The 23,484-nt window shown below is 39.7% G+C and overlaps 1 protein-coding gene across 6 annotated transcripts in view; it reads right to left on the bottom strand.

The window, feature by feature from the left end:
• Positions 1–23,484, bottom strand: part of LOC111569894 (dynamin-2-like) — a 27,943-nt gene extending 4,459 nt beyond the window's left edge. For 2 of the 6 annotated variants that reach the window (XR_008601427.1, XM_035949074.2), the window contains exons 1-19: positions 23,040–23,484; positions 20,205–20,278; positions 18,975–19,124; positions 18,677–18,880; positions 18,146–18,244; positions 16,567–16,727; positions 13,846–13,988; positions 13,626–13,761; positions 12,725–12,792; positions 12,234–12,372; positions 9,525–9,611; positions 9,367–9,437; positions 7,749–7,803; positions 5,393–5,503; positions 5,089–5,198; positions 4,882–4,993; positions 3,771–3,938; positions 2,612–2,838; positions 1,558–1,800 (exon numbers count right to left, since the gene is read on the bottom strand). Coding sequence is in view for 5 of the 6 variants with exons in the window: in XM_035949074.2 (XP_035804967.1) it covers positions 1,558–1,800; positions 2,612–2,838; positions 3,771–3,938; positions 4,882–4,993; positions 5,089–5,198; positions 5,393–5,503; positions 7,749–7,803; positions 9,367–9,437; positions 9,525–9,611; positions 12,234–12,372; positions 12,725–12,792; positions 13,626–13,761; positions 13,846–13,988; positions 16,567–16,727; positions 18,146–18,244; positions 18,677–18,880; positions 18,975–19,124; positions 20,205–20,278; positions 23,040–23,200 (2,519 nt within the window). In the remaining variant the exon portion in view is untranslated. Of the gene's footprint in view, positions 1–330; positions 1,338–1,557; positions 1,801–2,611; positions 2,839–3,770; positions 3,939–4,881; positions 4,994–5,088; positions 5,199–5,392; positions 5,504–7,748; positions 7,804–9,366; positions 9,438–9,524; positions 9,612–11,232; positions 11,372–12,233; positions 12,373–12,724; positions 12,793–13,625; positions 13,762–13,845; positions 13,989–16,566; positions 16,728–18,145; positions 18,245–18,676; positions 18,881–18,974; positions 19,125–20,204; positions 20,279–23,039 lie in introns of those variants that run through there. The other 4 variants (XM_023272325.3, XM_023272327.3, XM_023272326.3 and 1 more) reach the window with 4 other exon arrangements.

Below are 23,484 nucleotides of genomic sequence, written 5' to 3'. Positions count from 1 at the left end.
ATCCCTAGAAATCAGAACAGAATTGCGTGCCTTCACTCATTCCTGCTCGGCTCCTGTGAAGAGCCTAAAAGCAACTAGTAACACTATCGACTGTGTGTTGCCACTAGCAACCACGGTTTCCATGGCGACCGGCAGCTCCATCCTTACAGTGAGGAGGGAAGGTCTTGCCAGACTGCACACACGAAAGTGAAACATTTCTGCTCGACTGTCTCCGTTTTACTATCATGCAAAATAAAAGGTCTTGACCTGAGCTCTCTTGTGTCTGTTTGCAAAGAAGAGAAATAAAGCAAAGACCACCAAGGCGCAAGAAGAAGCACCAGCCACCACACCTTCTTTTTTTTCCATTAATTTATTCAGTCCATCACTTCATGAAAGAAAATTGCCTCTTTCTTAACATGTTTTTTTTTTTCCATTATGGCTTTGATTTCTGAAGTAATCACAAAGAAATTTTTGCTGGAGGCACTTTTATTCACTGAGGATGAGCAGCTGTGGGAGGTAACTGTCAGAATGTAATTCTTACCTCTACTGCTATATAATTCTCAGCATTATACCAAAACACATCCCACTGCTGCAGCACCTCCACCCACCTGCCACAGAAAACCTTCCATATCCTCTGCCTCATGTTTACTTGGTCCACAAATGAGAAATATTAGCCTAAACTACAGTATACTTGAAAAAAACAACATTAGTAATTATATGGAATATGGAAGCATACAAATTCCATTGGTCAGTCTAATTTTAATAAGCCTACCTGAAGCTGCGACAAATTAAAATAAAAATGACTTTATCAAAAGGTGCTGCTTACTCATCGAGGTGCTTAGCGTGTAAAATTACTGACAAACCATTAGCAAGTTTACAACTCAGAAAAATTACTCCGAAAAGTTTTTTCCTTGCCGTCATATAAAACAAATCATATACTGTTTTAAGACACTTCATACGAAATAGGCAGAATTCAAGATGACTCGCTGGTTCATAACCTTAAAGCCACAAAAATCATCAAATGTATCCCTTTTTTTCCATCATAATACTGAAAGCAGAAAATGTCATCATGTACTTGTTAAAAAAAAAAAAGCTGTCAAGCTATCTACACATAAGGTCACAATTACATACAAAATGCTTCTGAAATGCACAGACTGAAACAGCATCAGATTACCAATTACAGTAGTCTGTAGTTACAGGAAACTAATTTTAGTGACTATTTCTGCTTGAAAGAAATACAGGAAGTGTAAACAAAGTCTGTATGACCAGATGAAAAGTGAAGGTGTTTCTAGTCAAGCAGGGAGGGCTCTGACGGACGTATGACAGTGGGTCGGTTGGGAGCAGCCGGGGGTCTTCTGCTGCAAGAAGAGAGGGGAAGAAAGGTGTAGGGGGATGGGGGATGGAGACAGAAAAACACATGCAAGGAAAAATATCATGAGATAGTCATGCGCCAAACCACCAAAAGCCAGAACATACAGTTACAACCCTTCACCAGGAGTGTCCTTTCGCCAGGAACCTTCACCAAAGCCACAAAAGGCATGAAATTGTGTGTTTGTGTGTGTATTTTCACGATTTTACCTGGGAATCCCCGGCGGCAGCCCTGGAGGAACACGGGCCGGCCTGGACGGGATGAGAGGCACGGCAGAGTTGGGGTCGCCTGGGTACGCTGATGGAGGTCCGGGTCGGGAAGGCACAGGTGGGGCTCCAAATGCCGGTGAGGGGTTGAGAGGAAGAGGAGGACCCGGGGTGGGACCCCTCACCGCTGGGGGTCGGCTGGGAGGAGGCGCCGTGGATGAGGCGGGACGGGAAGCTGGTGGAGGACTGTGACAAAAATGATCAAAAATAAACGTCCCATTAAATTCTAGTAACGTCATTCTCCATTTATGAACCTATAGAAGCCAATAAAGCACATATTTGTGTTTGGTAAATTGCTCGTGTTGAACATCACACGTCTTCTGCTAAAGTTATAATAGCACATACGACATATCATCACATTAATTTACATTGTATGACTCTTTAATTGAATCTTAGCATGTTTATGCTGGTTGTTCATATTATTTTAATACAGTTTTCATCTTTGTTTGTTCAAATCTTTATGGGAAAAACATCTTCAATCTCTATAAGACATTCTGTTTTATTTATTTTAATATCTATTCATCTAATGTTTTCTGTATTTTAATGTTATGTAAAAAACCTCGTAACTTCAGTTTTGTGAGGTGCTACACAGATAAAGTTTCTTCTTATTATTATTATTATTATTATTTACTGGGATACACAACAAAAAAAGCACAAAGAAGGCTGCATATAATCAATTAAAACAGGCATAGCAGTGCAGTTGCTTTCATATGCTGGAAAAAAGTAACAGCCAGTAGAGGACCTCTGCTGGAGAGTTCGAGTAATAAAACCAATTGAGCCGTTTGGCTTTACTGGTTTGAGAATTTAGATAAGGATAACATTTTAAGCCCCTAACCACGAATGGGGGACATTTCTATACATGTAAATGTCTCATGTATGCAAAGAACCATTCTGTTCATACTTAGCTGTGTTTTATGTCTTTATGCTTTGGTTTCTCATGTATTTCCATGTTTTTATTTTTGTTTTGGGTATGCTTTTTTTAAAATACGATCACTACCTTGGGTCTTTGACAATCCAGTTGTCATCTACCGGTGGAGGCATCGGAGTAGAAACAGTGGTGGTGCTGATGTCTCCAATGATGACCAGGGCCTCTTTGAGAGCGTGGTACATCCTCAGCATCTCATCTCTCCTCTGAGCCTGCTCTGCTGACTCCTCCATCAAACTGCCCTGATCGCCGGCCGAGTACAGGTATGCCAGCAGCTCCGAGTGGATGAAGTCCTTCGCCTGGAAATGGAGGAGGATACAGTTAGGACAACAGAGTGACTGAGAGTTCAACCCTCAGAACACTTAGCAGTTTCTGAGCATTCTTTGCACCTGTCATAAAAAAAAAAAATAAAAATTTTTCACTGCAAAATAAAGTCCTGCACTTCTACGGAAACAGTTCAACCATAGCTAGACGTAGAGAGAACTCCAAGATGTCTTTTGTGCAGTATGACACACTTACAAAGCAATAAATCTTAAAATTGAAAATGTGATTTTCTTTAATAATAAATTGAACAGGTGAAACATTTTTCCAAGTCACCACAGGTGTTATTAATATTGGAAATAAACCAATGGTGACACTGCATACTTTACACGTATTTGCCTCATATCTGCTCTGTGTCAACACTTGGTGTATTCACTTCACTGCTATGCTGACATGGGTCGATTTTGTGGTTTTTACAGGAATTTGGTCAGAGCAAACTATTTTTAGCAAGTTTTTACATGGTATCTGTAGAATAAAGAGATTTTGATGAAATATCATCATTTTAAGTTGACAGTTTGCTATCACATAGGATTCCTTCATGGAACACAGGAAAGCCTAAAATCCAATTACTATTCCTATTTTAATAGTTTCTAGCTTTGACAAAACGTGCTATTTTTGGTGATTTTCTAAAAATAATACCCTGCCTTTCAAACATGGCAGCACTTTTTAGCCTTCAGAGGGTTATTACACGTATTTCTTCCTCTTAAGTTGTTTAAATGGAGATTCAATATTCCAGTTAAAAACAACCTTTAAGACAGGACTTCAATTCTGCATATATATATATCATTACATCTTAGAATAGTGATTCAGTGGCACATGTACGGGAACTACAGGTCTAGAAAACTATATTATCCATGATGCTGCTGCAAAAACACTGATAAGAGCAGCGAGACCAAAGCAGGAAACGCACGCTGTTGATCATGAGGTGCATGATGGTCTTAGGCATGAGGTCTCTGATGGATTTGTTGACGATGCCGATGTACGAGTCCACGAGGTTTCGGATGGTTTCCACCTGTCGTTCCAGCTGCGGATCCATGGACACGGTGTCGCTAGAATTCATCGCATCTTCGTTGTCAGGCTGGAGGACAACAAGACAAGGATGGAGACAAACAAGAGAGGGATAAAGAAACAGTTTGTGTCAGTGTGATTCATTAAAAACTTGTCACTACACGTACGCTTTGTTTCCTGCCAAAGTTTGAACGGTGTGGGGTATTTAGCACATCGGAATCTGGAATCTAGTTTCATGTTTTTGTCTTGGTGCTGCCAACTGATCTGAAGTGGGTGGAAATCTGCTGGAAAAATGTGACGTCTCATACTTCTGAACACTAACCAGGATGATACAGTATTTAAAGCTTTTACTGACAGTCAGTGGGTTGTCCAGCTACTGTCACTCAAATCCAAACAAACCTCAAATTAGCTGAGCTTTTGAGTGTTTTGAACTAAAGATTAAATAAATAACTGAAAATATCTTTTTAAAACACTGATCAACTCTTCTGTGGGATTTGAGGCCAAATAAAGCCTTTACCTACACTTATGACTCACTTTTCTCTAGCACAGATTAAAAATCTCATCCACACATTGCTTCTCTTTGGGGTAGCCTTCTATCTATGCTAAATCTGTATCTTTGAACATCACAACAGATCTATTTAGGTGCATTCTCTAAAATTTATACACTAGTCGAGGATGTTAAATTTGTAGTGGAGCGCCTGAAAATACAAGGAAGGTTAACAGTGGCCTGGATATTCTATCAGCAGGGCTGTAAATTGAACAAGCATGTCGAACAATGTTGCTAAAAAAAAAAAAGAGCCTTTGTCCTGTGCAAACCTATCCTGGAAACGTTTTAATGGAATATGTAAAATCTTTTGACACGTAAAATGCATTTTGTCCAGTATGCAAACAGCTGACAAGCTCAGGTAAACACTGCATGTCACACAGCGCTGTGCATCTTCAAGCACATTTTAAAAATCTAGATTCCGCTGGAATCCTGCAGTAATTTCAGTGTGAATACGCTTTTATTGCACCTGGTCTTTCTCTGGGTAAACACCAGCCCTGAGGAAGGAGGCCTTCCAGCTGTCGACATCCTCCTGAGTGTCGCATGCCAGTTCAATCTGACGAAGGTCTTTGTACACATTCCTGCAAGGCACACATGCACCATTGATGTAGGAATAAAACACATACAACAAATGCACCATAAAAGCACAGGTTTTAGAAGTTCACAGCATCCACACCTCTGCTCTGTATTGAAGATGGCAAAAACGTGCTTGCTGGACATGAAGCCCTTTTCCACATCTCTCAGCTTCAGGTTGTCAAGAGGCAGCATGTACTTCTTTTCTTTCTCCTGGAAAAGCAGGGAGCATTGTAGAAATAAGTATAAAAGGAAGTAGAGTGCAAAATCACCTACTTTACCAGCAGTACAGAGTGTTTTCTTTAAAGGTACAACAAGAAAGATTTTGCTGTCAAACTTCTGCCCATAGAGAAAAGGTGAGAAAACTATAGATTTGTGTGCGTTAACTATCCTGTACACAGCCTTACCTCCTCATCTTTGTACCAGGAGAGAGACTCGGCTGTCAGGACAAACCAGTAGTCCTTGGATCCGCCCTTCATGATGCTGATGTTGATGGTGAGCCAGCCTCTGCGGATGACCTGCACACGAGAGTCCAACAGTTGACTACACTACACACCCCACAAGAGGGAGCAATCGACAGCAAGCAAACAGGTAAGCTAACAGCTAAAGATATATACATGGTCAAAGAAATGGCACGGCAACATTAAAAACAGCACAACAGCCATGCAGGTGTCACAGTGAAAGATCACAGTGCTGCCAGATCAGCCTGTGCAGCTACTATAAAAACACACCACAAATGTAGAGAGTTAAAAACAACAGGTTTCAATTAAAAGTCACCTTCTCTGCATCCCTCTCTTTGCCAGACTGACGGACAAAAAGACAAAAGGACACACAGGGATAACAAGCAGACAGATGCAATTCTGTGATCTGAAGGGCGTGACCACAAATACCACAAGTACTGCAGAGTAGGAGAGCGAGACTTGCAGCTGATTAGTCACAGCAGAGAGCTGTGGAGCCGAGAAGAATGTTCTCTTTACAGAACGCCAGAGGAGGAATCTATTATTTTTTATGACAGACACTCAGTATATTTTCTAGCCAGCCCAAGTCACGACTGTAGATACGTGCCATTGTTAAATGTACTTTGTGTTCACATTCAGTATACACCTGACTGTAAAAAGTAGAATGTCAACCAACAGATACATTTCACAAATCAAAACTAGTGGACTAAGAATTTCCAGAGCTTGGTCAGACAGAGAAGTTTTAATTATTACAGTTTGGGTGTCAGTTATAAAGCCTTATGTTTGTCACTTGAATGACCTCAGGAGCTGTCAAGACCAAAATCTGGTTTCAAATTAACCCTCTGAACCCCAAAACCTGCCAGACGGTTGAAAAGGTAATTTATCAGAGTCAGAAACAGCAGGAATCATCAGAATTTCAGTCCTCGAACTGCTCGCCCGTCGTGTCATTTTGTCGAAATCCAAATCTAAGCTTAAAATTGTAATATTTTATTAAAATCAGTTTATTCTACGTGTCTAATTTAAACTGATTGCAGGAACCGGATTCTGCAAAAGGCAAAAAATTCTGCACTCTTTGGTGCAACTGTGATGCCATAATTCACTCAACTATGACCAAGAGTCACATGGCAAAAATTCAGGGACTTTTTGGCTGAACGTCAGAGTGTGTTTACACAGAGCTGATAGGAGACAAGTATGGAAAGCAGTACAATATCTATACAATGCAGAGTCACCATTTTTATCCAGTATTGGTAACACCTGAGGGCACTTAGAAAAATGTTCTGCACAATAATTCCATGTTTTTTTCTTAATTTTTGTAAAATAAATAATGAAATTCACCTTTCTGGTTCTCTTTTTTTTTTTTTTTTTTTTAATGATTTATGACATTTTAAGTTTGTTATACTGTACAGAAGAGGCCACAGTGAGTAAAAATGTGACAGGAATTTAAAAAAAAAAAAATGTAGAAACTGCTGGGGTTCAGAGGGTTAAAACACAGCCGGCAAGTTAACGATATGACAGCGTGCGTCAGAGCGACATGAGCAGGTGGTTTCACAAATGTGCATTTTTACAGGTAAACCACAACTTTAAACTGTTGCTGCTAGTTGTAAAACATCTACATTTATTACTGTTAAACCTGAAGACAGTTTGTCTAAATCCTGTCGAGACCCTCCTGTCAGAACAGATCTACAACAACATCTGACGTCAAAACATTAGCTTCTCAATCACTACTTCCTTATTTATAATGTGACTTTTTCTAATTTTTTTTGGAATGTTCCTGAGAAACAGTCACTTTGCATTTCACAGCACACACTCTATGAGCATGTGATGACCAAAAACTCTTGCATCGTGAAAACATTACAGTAAACCATCAAACGAAAACTGTCATATAACTTGTGTTTTCTTGTTCCAGATCTCATGATAAATCCATTAACGTAACTCTCACTTCCCTCTTCTTCATCAAGGAGCACATATGTGGTTTCTCGACATGGTCTGAGGGACCGCTGACTCCCCCACCCACCTAAAGAGGAAGTGACACGTGGAGGTGCAGGGAAGGGAGCGCGATACTTACAAGAATCTCTCCCTGGGTCATTAAAAGGAGGAACAGAAGAGGAGAGAGAGGAAAAGGGAAATAAAGCACAGACAAGAGTGTGAAAATGTGAAGCAACAGAGGGCAATAATGACAGGAGAGAAGGGCTGAGACAACAACAGAAGGAACAAGAAATAAAGCAAAAAACAGCAGGAGAAAGCAGCTGCTATACCACAGTGGGGTGAAGGCTAAAGCTGAGGTGAACGCAGTGTCTTTAGTTACCTGATTGGGCATCACTCTCTTCTTGGTGATATTAGCAGCAGTCCTTTGCTGGGCACTGCGGTAGAAAGATTCAGTAACATAAACTCATTAACGACATCCAGATTCTATCATGTTATAGCACACTGAAGAATCAAATGGCAGTTTGCTTTTTAGAGAATTTTTCTTTTCCCACATAACCCATAGTGAGATCAACTCATATCTGCGCTCGATCAGTAAAAACTCCACTCAAAAGAAGAGAAAAAGACCTTTAATGTAATCCACAGATTAAGCAATATTACTACTGCTACAAATAATGATTATTTTTATCAGTTACTCAAGCAATTCTTTTTCTAATTAATCACTTGTTTTATAAAATTACACAAATGCCCATCACAGTTTCTTACGCCTGCAGTCAAGAAAAAATCTAAATATTCTTACAGAATATGTTAAAAAAAACAACAACAACAAAAGACAGACTGGAACTGTTTAGTTTTGGCCATTAAATTATCAAATTACTGTCACAGTAGTTTATGATCATTTACTGTCCATCGTTTTCATTTATTTTACCAGCAAAACTAATTTTTTAATAGTAACAGTATTATCAGTTCACTGTATTTGTCAAAGTTGAACAGTAGCTACTATCCACCCATGATAATTTAACTGAGGGTTTGTACACATTAATTAGAAAAGCAGTTACTTTATATAAAAAAAACAAAGGTTAGAGTCTCAGAAAAGCTGCTCCCATGTTGGAACACGTGCAAAAAACTAGAAGTACAGTTATACAGCATTGCTACAAATTCTTCATTTCTCAGTGATTTTGAATTTGCAGGCTTGAAATACAAGCAGTGGTGGTAAAATTAAAACCCATATTAGCTTGGAGCACATTTACTATTACTGGCATATATGTAGCAACAAGAGAGTGCAGGAGAGAAATAGCAAAGTTGTGTTTCTAGTATTGTGTGTTGCCATCATACTGCCACCAGAGAGAGCTAATATGTTACTTTTTATCTGTCCCTCTCAGTAGGAAAGGTATCCACATTTAGGAGGTTATTTGCCAAAACTGTTAGTACATATTAAGTGTTCAGGTTAAAATGACTATTGACCAATCTATGTATGACTTTTCAATTTACAAATATTAATATTATCTCCAACAATCCAATCATATTATTGGTCCAGTACTGCCTCTCTATTAATTCTCCAAATGTTATTTCAATTAAGTTTAATTTCTTTCTCCTAGTACTAAATATTTTAACTCTTTCACAGAGAAAATATAAAAGATCATTTAATTGATCAGAGCCTTCATACTGATGGACTGGATGTTGAAGAGAATAAAACTGAGAAAGTTTTGGGCAGCACCTACTGCTAGGAAATGGAGGGAAAAAAACGCCCATTTTAATTTCTATAAGATATATTAAAATTGCCATTTTTTTAAGACTAGTAAAATGACATCACATAAAGAAAAACATAAAATGCTCACATTTTACAATATAAAATCAATGCTTTTGCTTTTTGCTTGAATGAAACTGAACAGAATATCAGAATAGCTGCAGATGAATTTTTAATCATCTCATCAAAATTTTGTCTCCAACTCTGCTGATCCGAATAAAACTAGTTGATCAATATGCGCAGTTTGTCTTACTTGGCAAATCCAATGAAATCCTCATGATTAGTGTTGATGTAGGACAGCTCGATGTCGATCAACAGCAGCACCTGAGAGCCAAAACACGACACACGTTATGTACACAGAGAATGAAAACTGTACAGGTAGGCTGCATCTCTTGTCTCTCACTGACTCACCTGGTCTTTGGTCTTACTGTCTCTCTCTCTGACGTAGGTGGTGACGATTCTCTCGGTTTCTTCTCTCAGTCGAGGGTACGAGCCCAGCTGTAGTCACGCAAACAGAAAACACACACACATGCGCCGCTGCAGACTGATGCAGGATACACAACTACTGTATGCAGGTCTGCACAACACTGTAACACACCGTGTATCCTCACAAGCAGCTACACCCAACCACTGACAGCAAATGTACACAAATATGGGGCAAGACAAGAAAAGACTGAGGAGGCATGCACTGATTAGGCTCCTATCAGCTTGAGATTTCTTGTTAGCTGTAGATAACAACTCTTTTCTTTGAAGTGTTCAGTCCATCCTGTGTAGCTATGTGGCCACAAATTAGAAATCAGCAACAACTTAATCCTCTGAACCCCAAGCAGTTTCTGTTTTTATGTTCCGGTCACATTTTTTTTCACTGTGGGCTCAATTTTCACTGCAGTTTAAACTGTTGTACCTCAATGGAAACAGTGGCTGGATGTAGAGAGAACTCAAAAATATCTTCTATGCAGTATAGCAAAGCTACAATGCTACAAATATTTAAAAAAAAAAAAAAACAAATAAAAAATAAAGTGGAATTTCTTTATTTATTTTACAAAAATCGAAAAAGAAAAATTGATATCAACACGTGAAGTACTCACTGGGGTTACCAAAACTGAAAAAAAAGGTGGATCTATTTGCCAGACATTTATATTTTACTACTTACATTTCTGACTTGTATTTCTGTACTTGTCTGCTACCTGCTCTGTATAAACACAGCCTGCAGTTCAGTCAAAAAGTCATATGACTGCTGGTCAATAATAAGTCAGTCATAGCTTCTTAGTTGTGTAAAAGAGCGAAGATTTAAAAAAAAAAAAAAAAAACTTTCTACAGAATATTGGTTATGTGAATTTTTAAATAACATGTAAAATAAAGTGATATTAGTGAAATGTCACAAATTTAAGCTTAGACGCTGCTATTTTTCTCAGAGAAACTACACGTCGCAATTAGTTAAAAGACCATTCGAAAGTTGAAAATCCAAAGATTATTTCTATTTTTAGTTTCCATCTATGATAAATGATGTAAATTTGGCTATTTCTTAAATAACATGCTTTTGAAACTTGTTTTTTGGGTTTCCGAGGTTTAACTAACTCCGACTTTGCATCTCAAGCTCATAGAGGGGCTCAACAAATCAGGGAAGAAAAAATCTGATTAGAAAGAGATGAAGAGTGAAAAGCATCAGGCGGAGTCTTGTGAGGTTTGTATTATGGGTGTCAGTAGTGTAGCAAAGATGTACCACAGGAAAAATACATAAAAACAGCCACCGTTGTGCAGCTAAATTTCTTAGTGAGGAGGTGGGAGATCTGATTGGATAATGAGGCAGTGTAAGGGCTTGTTAAATCAATGATCCCAGTGCTGATAGTGGATTGTGGTTTCTACAGGTCCAGGGTCAGAATGGGAAAGGGGTCGTAGACTCAACATTGAGGGTAAACGTAGGGGGAAGCAGCAAAGTGGGTGCTGAGTGAAGCCTTTAAGCAGCAGTGACAACAACACTGACAGTGGTGAGTTAGTTTATTTAATTTTGACTCTTTAGTCTTAAACTTGCATTCGTTTCTTTTTTTCCCTTGACTTCTCTTCCCTTTCTGTCCTCTGTCAGCATCACTTAAACGTCTCTCTGCTATTCAATGTTTACCTTTTCAGTGCACTTCCTGATCAGGGTGACGAGCTCGGTGACGACGAGGTCGACACATTTCAGACAGGGGTCTTTCAGCTTAATGACCTGCTTTTTCACTATAGCCTCAAACGCCATGTCTGGAGTGAACAGGCCTGTCCTGTGGTGAGGCGTCGTGGGAGTTGGAGGTTTAATATCAGGTGAAAGAGGAGGAAGTGTAGCATGGGTTGTGGTAGTAAAAAAAAAAAAAAAAAAAAAGGAATGGTTGTAGACGGAGTAGTGTGAGGGAAAACAGAAGGAAAAGAAAGATGAAGATTGAGGAACATGACAAAGAAGAAAAACAGGTGTTTAGTTAGTTCTAATTCATGTTCAGAACAGAAACAAGCTGCAGGTTCTTTGAAATTTCAGATTCCTATGTGAAGCCTACAGCTTTTTTGCCATGCTCGAAACATGACTCTTTGGGTGGCAGCGTCGATCTGTATGTTGGTTTGTCCTCCACTTTGGAATATTCATCAGGTACTGGATGTACTGCTGCGGTGTACAGATATCACTTGTCCAGTAGCCCATTAATCTCAGCTGTACGTCGTGTGAGCATGCTGTCATTTGCATTTATCTCAGAGCCAAAGTACAGCCTCACAAAGCAGCTGGCATGTCTGTAGCACGACACCAGGCCTGCAACTTGTTTTGCAATGAACCTGCACAGGAACATGTCACAGCCTGTCTGTTTCTAACCACACAGCCTCTCAGAGACACCACTCCAATGCACTGCAGCACAGCCAGGACATCCAACCATATCCACTGATGTTCATATTAGGAAAATTCAAAGCAGGACTGCAATAATCTCACTTTGAATTCATCTAATTTTTCTGTAGTTTTCAATCCCCCCAAAAAATGATGTCCAAAAGCGCATTGCTAAAAAAAAAAAAAAAAAAAAAAAAAAACTGTGACTACTGTGTTGTGGCGCCTGGCAGTGCTAGCTCTGCATGGGAGTCGCAGTCGGGCAGGTGACCATGCAGTGATACCTTATTGGTGCACTGTCTGACTGTGTTGATGAGCTCCTGGATGACCATGTCGATGCATTTCAGACACGGCTCTTTCAGCTTAATGATCTGCTTTTTCACTATCGCCTCAAACGCCATGTCTGGGGTGAACAGTCCTGTCCTGAAGGACATACAGACAAGACAGACATGGGGACGTGGAGCAGGAGACACACGGGATAGCGTGAAACAAAAACCCACACTGGCAAAACACAACTGGACAGATGTGGTGGAAAAGCGAATGAGAAGCAAGGGAGGAAAAACATGAATGACTGGAGGAGGCGACAGACACAAAGACAACAAGCAGCGAGCAGGTAATAAATAAAAACTGCTCACAAACACAACATGAATGAAGACATTAGAGTCAGCACACATAACACTGATGTGATGAAAAGTTTGGACACAGACAACAAAAGCTGACAGACAGGTAAACAGACAAATGCAATGCTTTTTTTTTGCAGGCTGGCTCAACTTGCCTGACTCCATGGATGTTCTTGATGGCATAACTGATCTCTTTCCTCAGCTCCTTCTCATCAAATTCCATCTAAAACGCAGAAAAAAGGTTTAGATTTTATTTTTTATGTGCATAATTAATCACTCTTCTTTACTAACATGAAGCCAGACAAAGGGCAGTCTTTGGGTTTTTGTTTCCTCTCTTAGAATTGGATTCATGAAAAGGCAGCTTTTAACTGATCAGTTTTGGCAAGAACCTAAACCTGAATTTGTTTATGTGTGCTGTCACTTGTGCTGTAAATCTGCACAACGTGCTTAATATGCACCACAGTATCATTCAATAACAGGTTCAATGATAGCATTAATTCAAGACATTTTTTAGTAAGCATGCTTGTTAAGTCACAGACAGATGACACATGTGAAAGAAGCTGTTATCATTGCCATACAGGAGTATTGTTTCAGTTGATCCTAAGGTAATTTAGCACGTGTCGTGGTCGAAGGTCATTAAACTTCACGGTGGACTTCGTCATGGTGCCCCTTTAACAGCTAAACCCCCACAATGCTCTCTACTCGCCAGCACAGAAGTAGCTGCCTCTTCAGTTCGCTACATGATTAAATAGCAAGTGGTACTACGGCTGATCTAAAAGACTTAAAGTGGCCAAAAAAAAAACTTAATCAAGACTAATCCCTAATCTGTAAATTCTCAACACACAGTTCTAAGACTGAATAAGCCACAAGTTTACCCTTACACGCACAACCCTTTCATGCAGTTGTTTTTGCTGTTTACTGGAAAATAATAGAGAAATTACTTGGGAAGTTATATAAAATGTATGTAAAAATAGGTGAGTTAAATGCAAACGACAAAATCTACAAATCATAATTAAAGCAATCGAAATGAAAAGGAAAGACCTTAACACTCCTCACCTTCACCAGCTCGAAGGGAAAGCGCTCGTGGAAGATACGGTTGATCTTTGCTCCACCAGACAAGTTGGAGGTATCCACTTGATCTCCAGATCCTTCTATGCACTTCTCAAAGTCCACGCCAAACTGCTGCACCATCCTAAAGGTTTTACACAGCATGAAATCCATTTACTAACTTGTTGAATTCAGAAACATTTGTGTATCTGTGTATGTAGGCACTAACTGAAGCAAGGCCTTGGTCTTGCGTGCAGGGTCATCTGGACGGAAGTTCTTGTACTCCTCCACTTCCTTCTCCAGTGATAAAAGTTGGCTTTGCAGCTTACTGCGTAACCCTGGCAGCGTGTCACGGATGTGGTTGGTGAGTTGCTGGACAGAAACAAAAGGTAAAGTTAGAATTTCACTTTGAAGTGTGTCGGTTCATAAAGAGTAATAAAGAACGGAGTCAACTTCCTTGTATGTGGCCAACAAAGCTGATTCAGACAGAACACAGAGTTTTAGATAATGCTCCAAATATGGATGTTGCTGCAAAGAAGCTACAAATTCTAAAACGTCGATGCTTCTCACACACCGAGCTTAATGTCATATGAAATATGGCACAGATCTCCCCTTCTGTTCCAGACTTGCAGTGTTGAATAATGTCCAGAAAAGTGTTTTTGCAGAACATTGGGATGTGACAGTGAAACGGATATTTGACCTTTTGGACCTTTTGTATTCATTATTCCATTGGACAACTGTGTGACATTTTGTCATAACTGGAGAATGAATTCTTCTGTTACAGTAACCTTGACCACCAAAATCTAACCAGTTCATCACTGAGTCTAGGTGAACATTTGTGCCAATTTTGAGGAAATCCCTATCATTCTGAGACACTCAGAAAGCATAATGTCTGCTGCTACAGCTGTCGCCTGCGCAAAATGATAAAACTAAACATTAGTGAATGTTCATTTGAAACATGGAGTCATTTTTTTAATTACTCACTGTAACTAAGAGCAGTCCTAACATACCAAAGAAAACATTCCAATCAGGGCAATAATTACCAAATTGAGCTTAATCCCTTAACACTCAACAGCCCGAATACAGTTTGAGGGAAAACTTAGTATTTTTAATGGCATGACCCTGATTATACATGTTACACTGAAAGCACAAAGCCTTGTGATTTTAATTGCATCAACAAATTTAAATGGTAAATGGTCTGCATTTACAGTGGCTACAAAAAGCATTCACACCCTTTGGAAGATTCCTCCTTGCTTTTCAATACAAAATTCTACAAAATAATGTTAATTAATAAAAAATCTAAAATAAGTGACTGAATAAATATTCAGGACTGCACAGTGGCTCGGTGGTTAGCACTTGCAGCTACAAGATCCCTGGTTTGCGTCCCGTTCTGGGCCTGGGATCTTTCTGCATGGAGTTTGCATGTTCTCCCTGTGCATGTGTGGGTTTTCTCCGGGTACTCCGGCTTCCTCCCACAGTCCAAAAACATGCTCAGGTTAATTGGTGATTCTAAATTGACTGTAGGTATGAATGTTAGTGTGCTTGTTTGTGTCTATATATAGCCTTGTGATAGACTGGTGACCTGTCCAGGGTGTCCCCTGCCTTCGCTCTACATCTGATGGGACAGATTCCAGCCCCCCCTGCGACCCTAATGATGATTAAGCGATATATAGATAATGAATGGATGGATAAGTATTTACCCCCTTTAAAGCGACTCACCTAATTCAACACAGGCACAGTTAACTGGTGCTAGAAGTCACATAATAATTGAAATGGAGATCATCTGAGTGTAGTGAATGTGTCTCAGTGATTGAGTATAAAGACACCTGCATCTGGAAGGTCCAGTCACTGATGAGTGAGTCTCTTGGCTTTAACTACACCATGAAGACAAAACAACCCTACAAGCAACTCTGAAAAAAAAAAGTTATTGAATAGCCTACGTCAGGGGATGGATGCAAGAAAATTTCCGAGTCACTTAGAGTACAGTTAAATCATTAAAAAATGGAAAGAATATGGCACGTAAATCAATCTGTCCTGTGCAGGTCATCTTTAAAAACTGGGTGACTGTGCAGGAAAGACGAGTGAGTGAGGCCACCAAGACATCTACGACTCCCCAGAAGCCGTTTAAAATGTTGTCTGTTCCTTACCAGTCAAAACTTTATGGGAGAGTTTCAAAGAGAAAGTCACTGTTGAAAAGCTCATATTAAACTCAACTACAGCTCTCCAAAAGGCATGCTGGAGACTCTGAAGTCAACTTTAGGACGGTTCTTTGGTCTGATGAGAACCAAACTGAGCTTTTTGGCAATCAGACTAGATGTTATGTTTGATGGACACCAAACACTGCACATCATCACAGAAAAAAAGAGAACATTTCCAAAGGGGTGAATACTTTTTACTTCAATTATACTGCACCTTTTAAATAGGCCAATGGGTTCAGTGTCTTTCCCAAGGACGCCTGAGCTGGTGGTGGAGATCACGGATCAAACCACCAACCTTACAATTAATGGACAACCTGCTCTACCACCTGAGCCACAGCTTCCCAAAAACCTATACCACAGCTATGACAGCAGCAGTAACAGAACTTACTTCTACTAAGAGTGTGTACACACTAAAACAGCAGCTTCTTATCTTTTCTGTCCTTTATAGAGGCACATTCGTGTTAAATTACTACACTGTGTTTACTGTAAACATCCAACAAACAAACTGCTTCCATGCTTTTACTCTTTTTTTCTGTTAAAAAAATGGTGTGAATGTTAAGAGGAAAACTTTTATGTCCTGTAAGTGACTTACAGTGCAGATATGTGTGTGTACGTTTGATCTGGTGTGTGTGTGTGTGTGTGTGTGTGTGTGTGTGTGTGTGTGTGTGTGTGTGTACGTTTGATCTGGTGTGTGTGTGTGTGTGTGTGTGTGTGTGTGTGTGTGTGTGTGTGTGTGTGTGTGTGTGTGTCACCTGGTTGAGAGTCTTCTGCAGGTGAGGTGTTCCCATACGTTCTGCAATGTGTCGGTATGCAGGATGGGACAGGAAGAACTTCCTCTCAGCAGCCAAAGCAGCGCGGATGTCTTTCTTTCCATCAATATCCTTTTGACTGCGGTTCACCACTCCAATATAACCTGAAGAGAAGTATAAACAAAAGCATCCAGAAAGTTTTTATTTGTACTCCTGAAACAGATCAATATTTGTTTTACTTACGTAAGACCAGACTGAATGCAAAAAGTAATGCATTTTGTCAGAATCTACTAAAACAACTGCACAGGATTTGCAGCCACACAGTAAACTCATATAAATTTGAGGATGGCAGCTATTGATTAACTCAGTAATTGAGTACTCTACTGATTATATTCAGCAATAAAGCAAATAAAAAATATTTTTGCTTTATTAAAGGGCAAATATATAAGAGAAAAAAATACAGGTTTTTTAAAATGAGCTTTTTAAGAAAAAAATAGTTAGAAATAGAGAATTTGTTAGAATTAGGTGGGAATACTGCTGCTGACATAATATCTGTAAAGTCTGGTAACCCTAAACCAGCTTCAAAGAGGTTCAATGTAAACCAGTTAAGCTGTGAGTCTGACAAGTCTGCCTTGTATTCATTTGATTGCTGGGAGCTAAATCGGCTTTAGACAGTCTGGCAGGTGACATATCTCAAGGTTTTTGCATGAAATGATCCAAAATTTTGGACATTTTCTTTCAGTTTCTTTTTCAATGTTAATTTAATGTCCTTTATTCACCTAATGTCTGGTGAACAATATTACCAAAGCATCAAGGATGGTGTAATTCAAAAATGAGGTGAGAAACACGAGACAAAAAACCTCATTCATTAAGTAGAATAAGACTAATTTGACTGTAAAAAGAGTAAGAAAATTGAAAAAAAAAAGAAGAAAATTTGGCTAATATGTGTTTTGCATGTAGGCGCAGGCCATCTGTATAATACGCTGTGTCCAGATCATTATTATGTGCTGTTTTAATTCTGGGTCCCTCAGTTTATGACATACAGTCACCTATTGTCATCAAGTTCTGGGAAGTTTGGGATTAACAAGTCAAATTTCAATTAGTATTCCTGTCTCATATTCTTGTCACTTTCTAAGAGGAAATGCATCTCTGACTATACCTAAACTGTTGTGTTTGTCAGAAGTCACAGTATCCTGAGCTGTCATTTCCTTGTGGTTAGACTTTAGACTGGTTAGGCTGGGTCTGTATTTAGGTCAGAATCTTTCTCTGCTTTGAATTTTGACAGTAAAAATACATTGTATGATTGTGTTCCTGGTTTAAGGCCAGATACAAATGAACTTTGTTTTGGTTTGATTCATCTAATGTCTCTAATATTCATCTTCTGTTCATGTGATAAGTTTACTTTAAACTAACCATTACTTTCTAAAACTGGAGACCTACATATATAAAAGACTACAGTTCCTCCAAAGTTAATCTGTTAATCTTAAATTAAGCATGAGCGTCTCTTTAACATCACAGACATTTCCATCACAAATATCCAAAACTACACACAAGTCCTACTGCTTTCTGTGTGTGGTTTTACCTCTGCGGAGTGGCAGCAGTTTGTTTTCCAGAATGTCTCGTGCATCCGTCCCCTCATCCATCAGGTCCAGCTTTGTAATCACACCGATGGTCCGCAGCCCTGAAAGCAAAGGCACCATGATTACGTTTTAATATTCACATAAAAAACAGGACTTTTAGGATTCGCAGACATAGTTTAAACTTCATTTTACATCAGCACTAATCTACAGTTACAAGCCTTGAAATGGTTAATAATAGAGCTAAAGGTGCAGAAAATTTAATTTAATTATATCTCTGCTAATCTTACTCAATATATCTTTGCTGCCAGGCACCCTTTTAATAATGTAACTGTTAATTATCCTGACGAGATGGTTCCTGCGCTGAGGCAAAGATTAATAGAGAGGAGAAGAGTGCTAATAGCTGCAAGTTACAGCCAAAAGTAATTAGTTTTGTACCAAATTAGAGCAAAAAGAAAGGTTACGGTCACAGAAATATCCAAATGAATGTGGAGGATCATCTTCACCATCGCCCAGGTTTCACAACATCAGCTCACCCTGAGGGTCGACTTCCTTGGCAATCTTGAGGGCATCGGAGTTGGCCAGGTCGGTGTTTGCTGGAGTGACGGCCAGAATCAAACAGCTCTCCTTGGTGATGAACTGCATGAGCATGTCTCTGATCTGATGCTCAATGTCCGGAGGCTGGTCACCCACGGCCACTTTGGTCATCCCCGGCAGGTCGATGAGAGTCAAGTTCAGCACTGACAGAGGAAAAGGGAAGAGGGAAGGATGTAATCAGTCAGACAGAGGTTGAACACGGGCACTAAGAAGGCTTTGTATGAGAGCGTGTGTTACCATTCGGTGAGTAGACACGGAGGTTGATGGGGATGGAGGAGATGCCTTTGTTGGATCCAGTGATTCGGTCCGTCTCCGCTTCGATCTCCAGACGGACTTCATCAAAGTCCACAAACTTGCGTCCCTTGCAGTGCAGGAACTCTGCATACTCTACAAGGAGAAAACGAGTTTGAGACACGCGCTGAACATTTTTTGATCAAATTTGCACCATGATATAACTGGCTTCTAACATTCTGTCAAAGCAGTTTATACTACTAAAGACCACTTATACATATCAATAAGCTTACAAAATTTCTCCAACTCAAAAACTAATCTTACCTATGACCCCAGATTTTACATGTTTCACTTAATAACAGACAAATGCACAGAAAAAATCTGACAAACATGAGATGATCGGGTGTGAGCTGTTTTTAAAAATGTAGTAAATTGAGGTGGAATGATCAATATGAGATGTAGCAATAAAATAATGAGAATAATGATGTCATTCAAGTGTGTTTCAGGTGTTTGCACTGTGGTCAAACTGACAAAAGCCCAGCCTCTTTATTTATCAGCCACACCTTGTGCAATTTGCAGCACATCTAACCCAAAGTTTAAACTTCCACACAGTGACTTTGCAAATTCACATTTCAGTCACACCTTCAAAGGTATTTCATGTGGTCATGCTCCATCCATGTTATTTTATTTTTACACAGGTAACACACGGTAGAAATGAAGCAAGACTTTTAATGAAATAATGCTGCAAATCAAATCACCACATCTGAAAAATCTAAATTAAAATTCTCCCTCAATCATTCAACCCTATTTTAGACAGTAAAGAGGTTGATAGATAGGCAGGGAATAAATATAGAGAGTAATATGACAACATGATGGTGCGAAAGTTGAAGATGCAACAAAACAGGTCAGTGGAGTAATTTTAAAGGAGTGAAGCTACATTATTTGTACGAAACAAGTCACTGTAAGCAGGATTTTAGAAGATTTTTTTGTGAAAACTTGTCCTTGCATGTTTGCCAGCTGAAAAAAAAATGCAATTACATGTATACAGCTACAAAATCTGTAAGTCCTCTGACCTAATATTCAGTCACCCTTTGGATGTCAAGGAAAATTGATCCTTTTTTTGACCAGATGTAGACGCTGATTCTAGCTACATAAAATAGATTATTCATTTAAAATCCCGAATTCAAGAGCAGCAAAAACCGCTCCCAACAACTGAGATTTATTTATGCAACTTGCCTGCTACGTTGTTAACCAGCTGGAGGATTAAAGGACGACGGGTGACGATGCCAGATCCTCTCGGCAAAAAGTCCCTGAAGGAGAGACGGAGGTAGATTTTAGGAAATACACAGCTTAACGATATGTGTGGTAAAATAAATGGCTGATGTTGGAGAAACATCAATCAGTTTTTAAAGTGAGTAAATAACAAGCATTACATATATATATATATATATACACTGACATAATAAAAAACAATCATCAGCACTTATTTTTAAACTGTCAAAATACTAAATGTGCATCAGCTTCCTCCAAAGTAAGAGTTCATGCCGTAAAACTGCTTCCAAGTACCTTAAATTACGTCTGCAGGCCTCTACCTGAGCATGTGCATTATTGATGCCAGACAAAGATTGACTTACAAGCCTGCTCATTACAGCACACACAGAAACAAACTCTGCTTCCCCTTCTCATTACAAACACGTTCATCAGGATGGAAACTCATGTTCAATAGAACTGTGATCATTTCCAGGTCACTGACCACAAAACACTCCAGGCCATGAGAACATGTCCATGTCTGTCTGTCTGTCTGCACCAGTGCAGCAGCAGCAGCAGTAAGGTCTGACTTTTTACTGTAAGGTAAGTAGGCCACGCAAAAATACACCCACCAAGATCTAATCATCTGAACACACACACTGAATCTGTGCCTGATGTTCCCTGCTGACAGAGCAGTCAGGATGTTACACAACCGTGATCCCCATCCTGTTTCCTCATCTCTTCCTGTCACTTATGAAACCGCAACACAAGTCCTACAATTACCAACGAGACAATTAATGAATTAAATCACAGAGTCATTTATTCAGTAAACTGGACGCAATGAGCTCCTGAGGTCATTTTGTCAACACTTTGTAGTCGAAACCAGTGATTCCCACCTAAAGCTGATGATCATTCTGCTACTCCATCAACATAAAATTCGCTGGAAATATTTTTGAATATGATTTCTTTTCTTGAGTCTTTTAAATTAAGCAAAACTCTAATGGTTCCAGCTTTTGATATGATGTTTTTCTCTGCTTTATATCACTAGAAAAGGAGCAAAAAGCCTTGATCTTGGATCCGTAAAACCTTATATACATTCTTCACAATTATTAGCTTTTATAAAGACTTAAAGAGACTTTATTGTCATTGTTCAGAAATACAACAAAATTTGTCAAATTTAAGAAGGGTCGGGTCTTAAACCAGTGACCTGCAGCTCCACAGGTAAACCCTTAACTCACTGAGCTACAGATCAGATCAGAAGCCAAACAATAAATAATTTTATCAAAAAAATCCAGTAATGTTTAATTAAATTGCTTTTTTCCAAATATTCTGGCTTGTGACACTTTAAAATGATGCATATATCCAACAACAGAGTGATATCGCCCTCGTTTTGTATCAGTTGAATTACAAAGAACTTAAATGGTGAAATTATCCAACATTTAACAAACAAGGAAACATTATGTCCTAAAAATGTTGTATATTCCTTCAACTTTCAAGAGGCTAATTGTGCGCCCCTCTGGAAGCGTCTTTACCCTCAAACTGGGAGTCAATGCATTAAACAATCAAACATAAAACAACAACAACTACATTAATCATTGATGCTAACTGTTAGTTCCAGCTTGACTGTCTAATTAAAGCTCAGCCCAACTCACTAAAACGAACAAACACTGGTCTCGGAGGCCAGTGTTACATCTGTGCATGTCCGCAGGCTAATTAACAAACACGAAAACAGCTCAGCGCCCCTCTGTGTGTATCTGGTACCCAGTGTGTCATATACACATGACAGTGCAGCTGGTGACATCACTGATGACCCCAGCACAAACGCATCAATGCCCCTACTGTCTCCCTCGGCCACTGCTTGGGGCTCGGAGACAAAAGGCAACAGGGAAAAAAAAAAGGAGACATGGTTCCCTAATCAACATTCCCAATCTCTTGGACAACAAATGAAATCATTCTGTGTGTCATGAAGACGAGTAAAATGTTCGCTTCACTTGAGACGTAAAGCTGCTGCTGCTGCTGCTATCTTCCCTAGATTAGCCCTCCTCGGCAGCTTGTCTTCTTCCCATTCCCTTTCCTCTGGAACTGGTTTCATGTCAAGCTGAGTGTGGATGACTTTAGATGGCAAAAAAAAGATTATTTTTTAGAAAGCGACAGCTGGTTTCTGCTATTTGTCATCATGAAAGATGGACAAATTAAAATCATTTGAGCTAATCTATCACCCTCACAAGGAAATAGACACTTCAGGCATTTTTATTTGGATTAATAAGTCATTTATCCCACTATCCCACTATGACCTCATCAAATCTGCACCTCACCCTTGAAAGTCAAATATTAACGTGACCTATGCATTGTGAGGCCTATAAAGACATATTTATTTACAACCCAAGTAGTCTCAGGGAAAAACAGCTTTAGTAAATGTTTGACAAGGTAATGAGACGCGCTGACTGTAGAGAGCAGAGACATAGATCTGCTGAGGCGGTTTACGTGAACTGTTTCATAATGCGGATCTTTAGTGTCACTTTTAAACATTTTCAAACCAATTTCCCTTCAATTTTTAATCAACAGCTGTTTTCTTGAGTAAAGTGCGTAATCATCAATTGTGAATAGCTCAGCTCCAACATGGAAAAAAAAAATCGTTGGGGGGGGGAAAACGTTAGAAACTGGGAGGCACCGACACACAGAGCGCGTAACCAAGTGCTTAGTTGGCGACTTTTACGCAAAAGCTCCAAGCTGTTTGTATAAACCCAACAGTCACGGATATGAGTCAGAAACAGCAAAAATTAACACTCAGATTGATCCAAGACTACACATAAACTGTACAACCTCCCCACGAAATTCTCCAACACGGAGCTCTTCCCTGCGCTCTGGCCGCCGACGACCGCTATCTGCGGCAGGTCCAAGTTGCAGCTTTGGCCGATGGAGCTGAAGGCGTCCTGGAGCTTGTTGATGAGGGGAATCAGGTCTTCCATCCCCCGGTTTCCCATAGCGGCGGCTCGGTCAGCCCTGCGGGGCTTTCTCCTGCGCTCCTCGCCGGTCAAATAAGATCCAAAGGGTCGCTCGTCCAGTAAAACTAAAGTTCCCAGATGGCACAGCGGTCTGTCACCGTCTCCGAGAGGTTATGTCGTTAAAACACGAGACAGTTTAGCGTCAAACGCCTCGTCAGTGTTCAGAGAAATGCCAGGCTTCTCAAATCGGCGATTGCATGACAAAAGTAGCCACATTAAACCGAAAACTTCTGTCATCATCCGGTCAGGCGACACCCAGCCTC

The sequence above is a fragment of the Amphiprion ocellaris genome, chromosome 4, assembly GCF_022539595.1.
Source record: "Amphiprion ocellaris isolate individual 3 ecotype Okinawa chromosome 4, ASM2253959v1, whole genome shotgun sequence".
Taxonomy (NCBI): domain Eukaryota; kingdom Metazoa; phylum Chordata; class Actinopteri; family Pomacentridae; genus Amphiprion; species Amphiprion ocellaris.
This window is presented reverse-complemented; position numbering and strand designations above follow the sequence as displayed.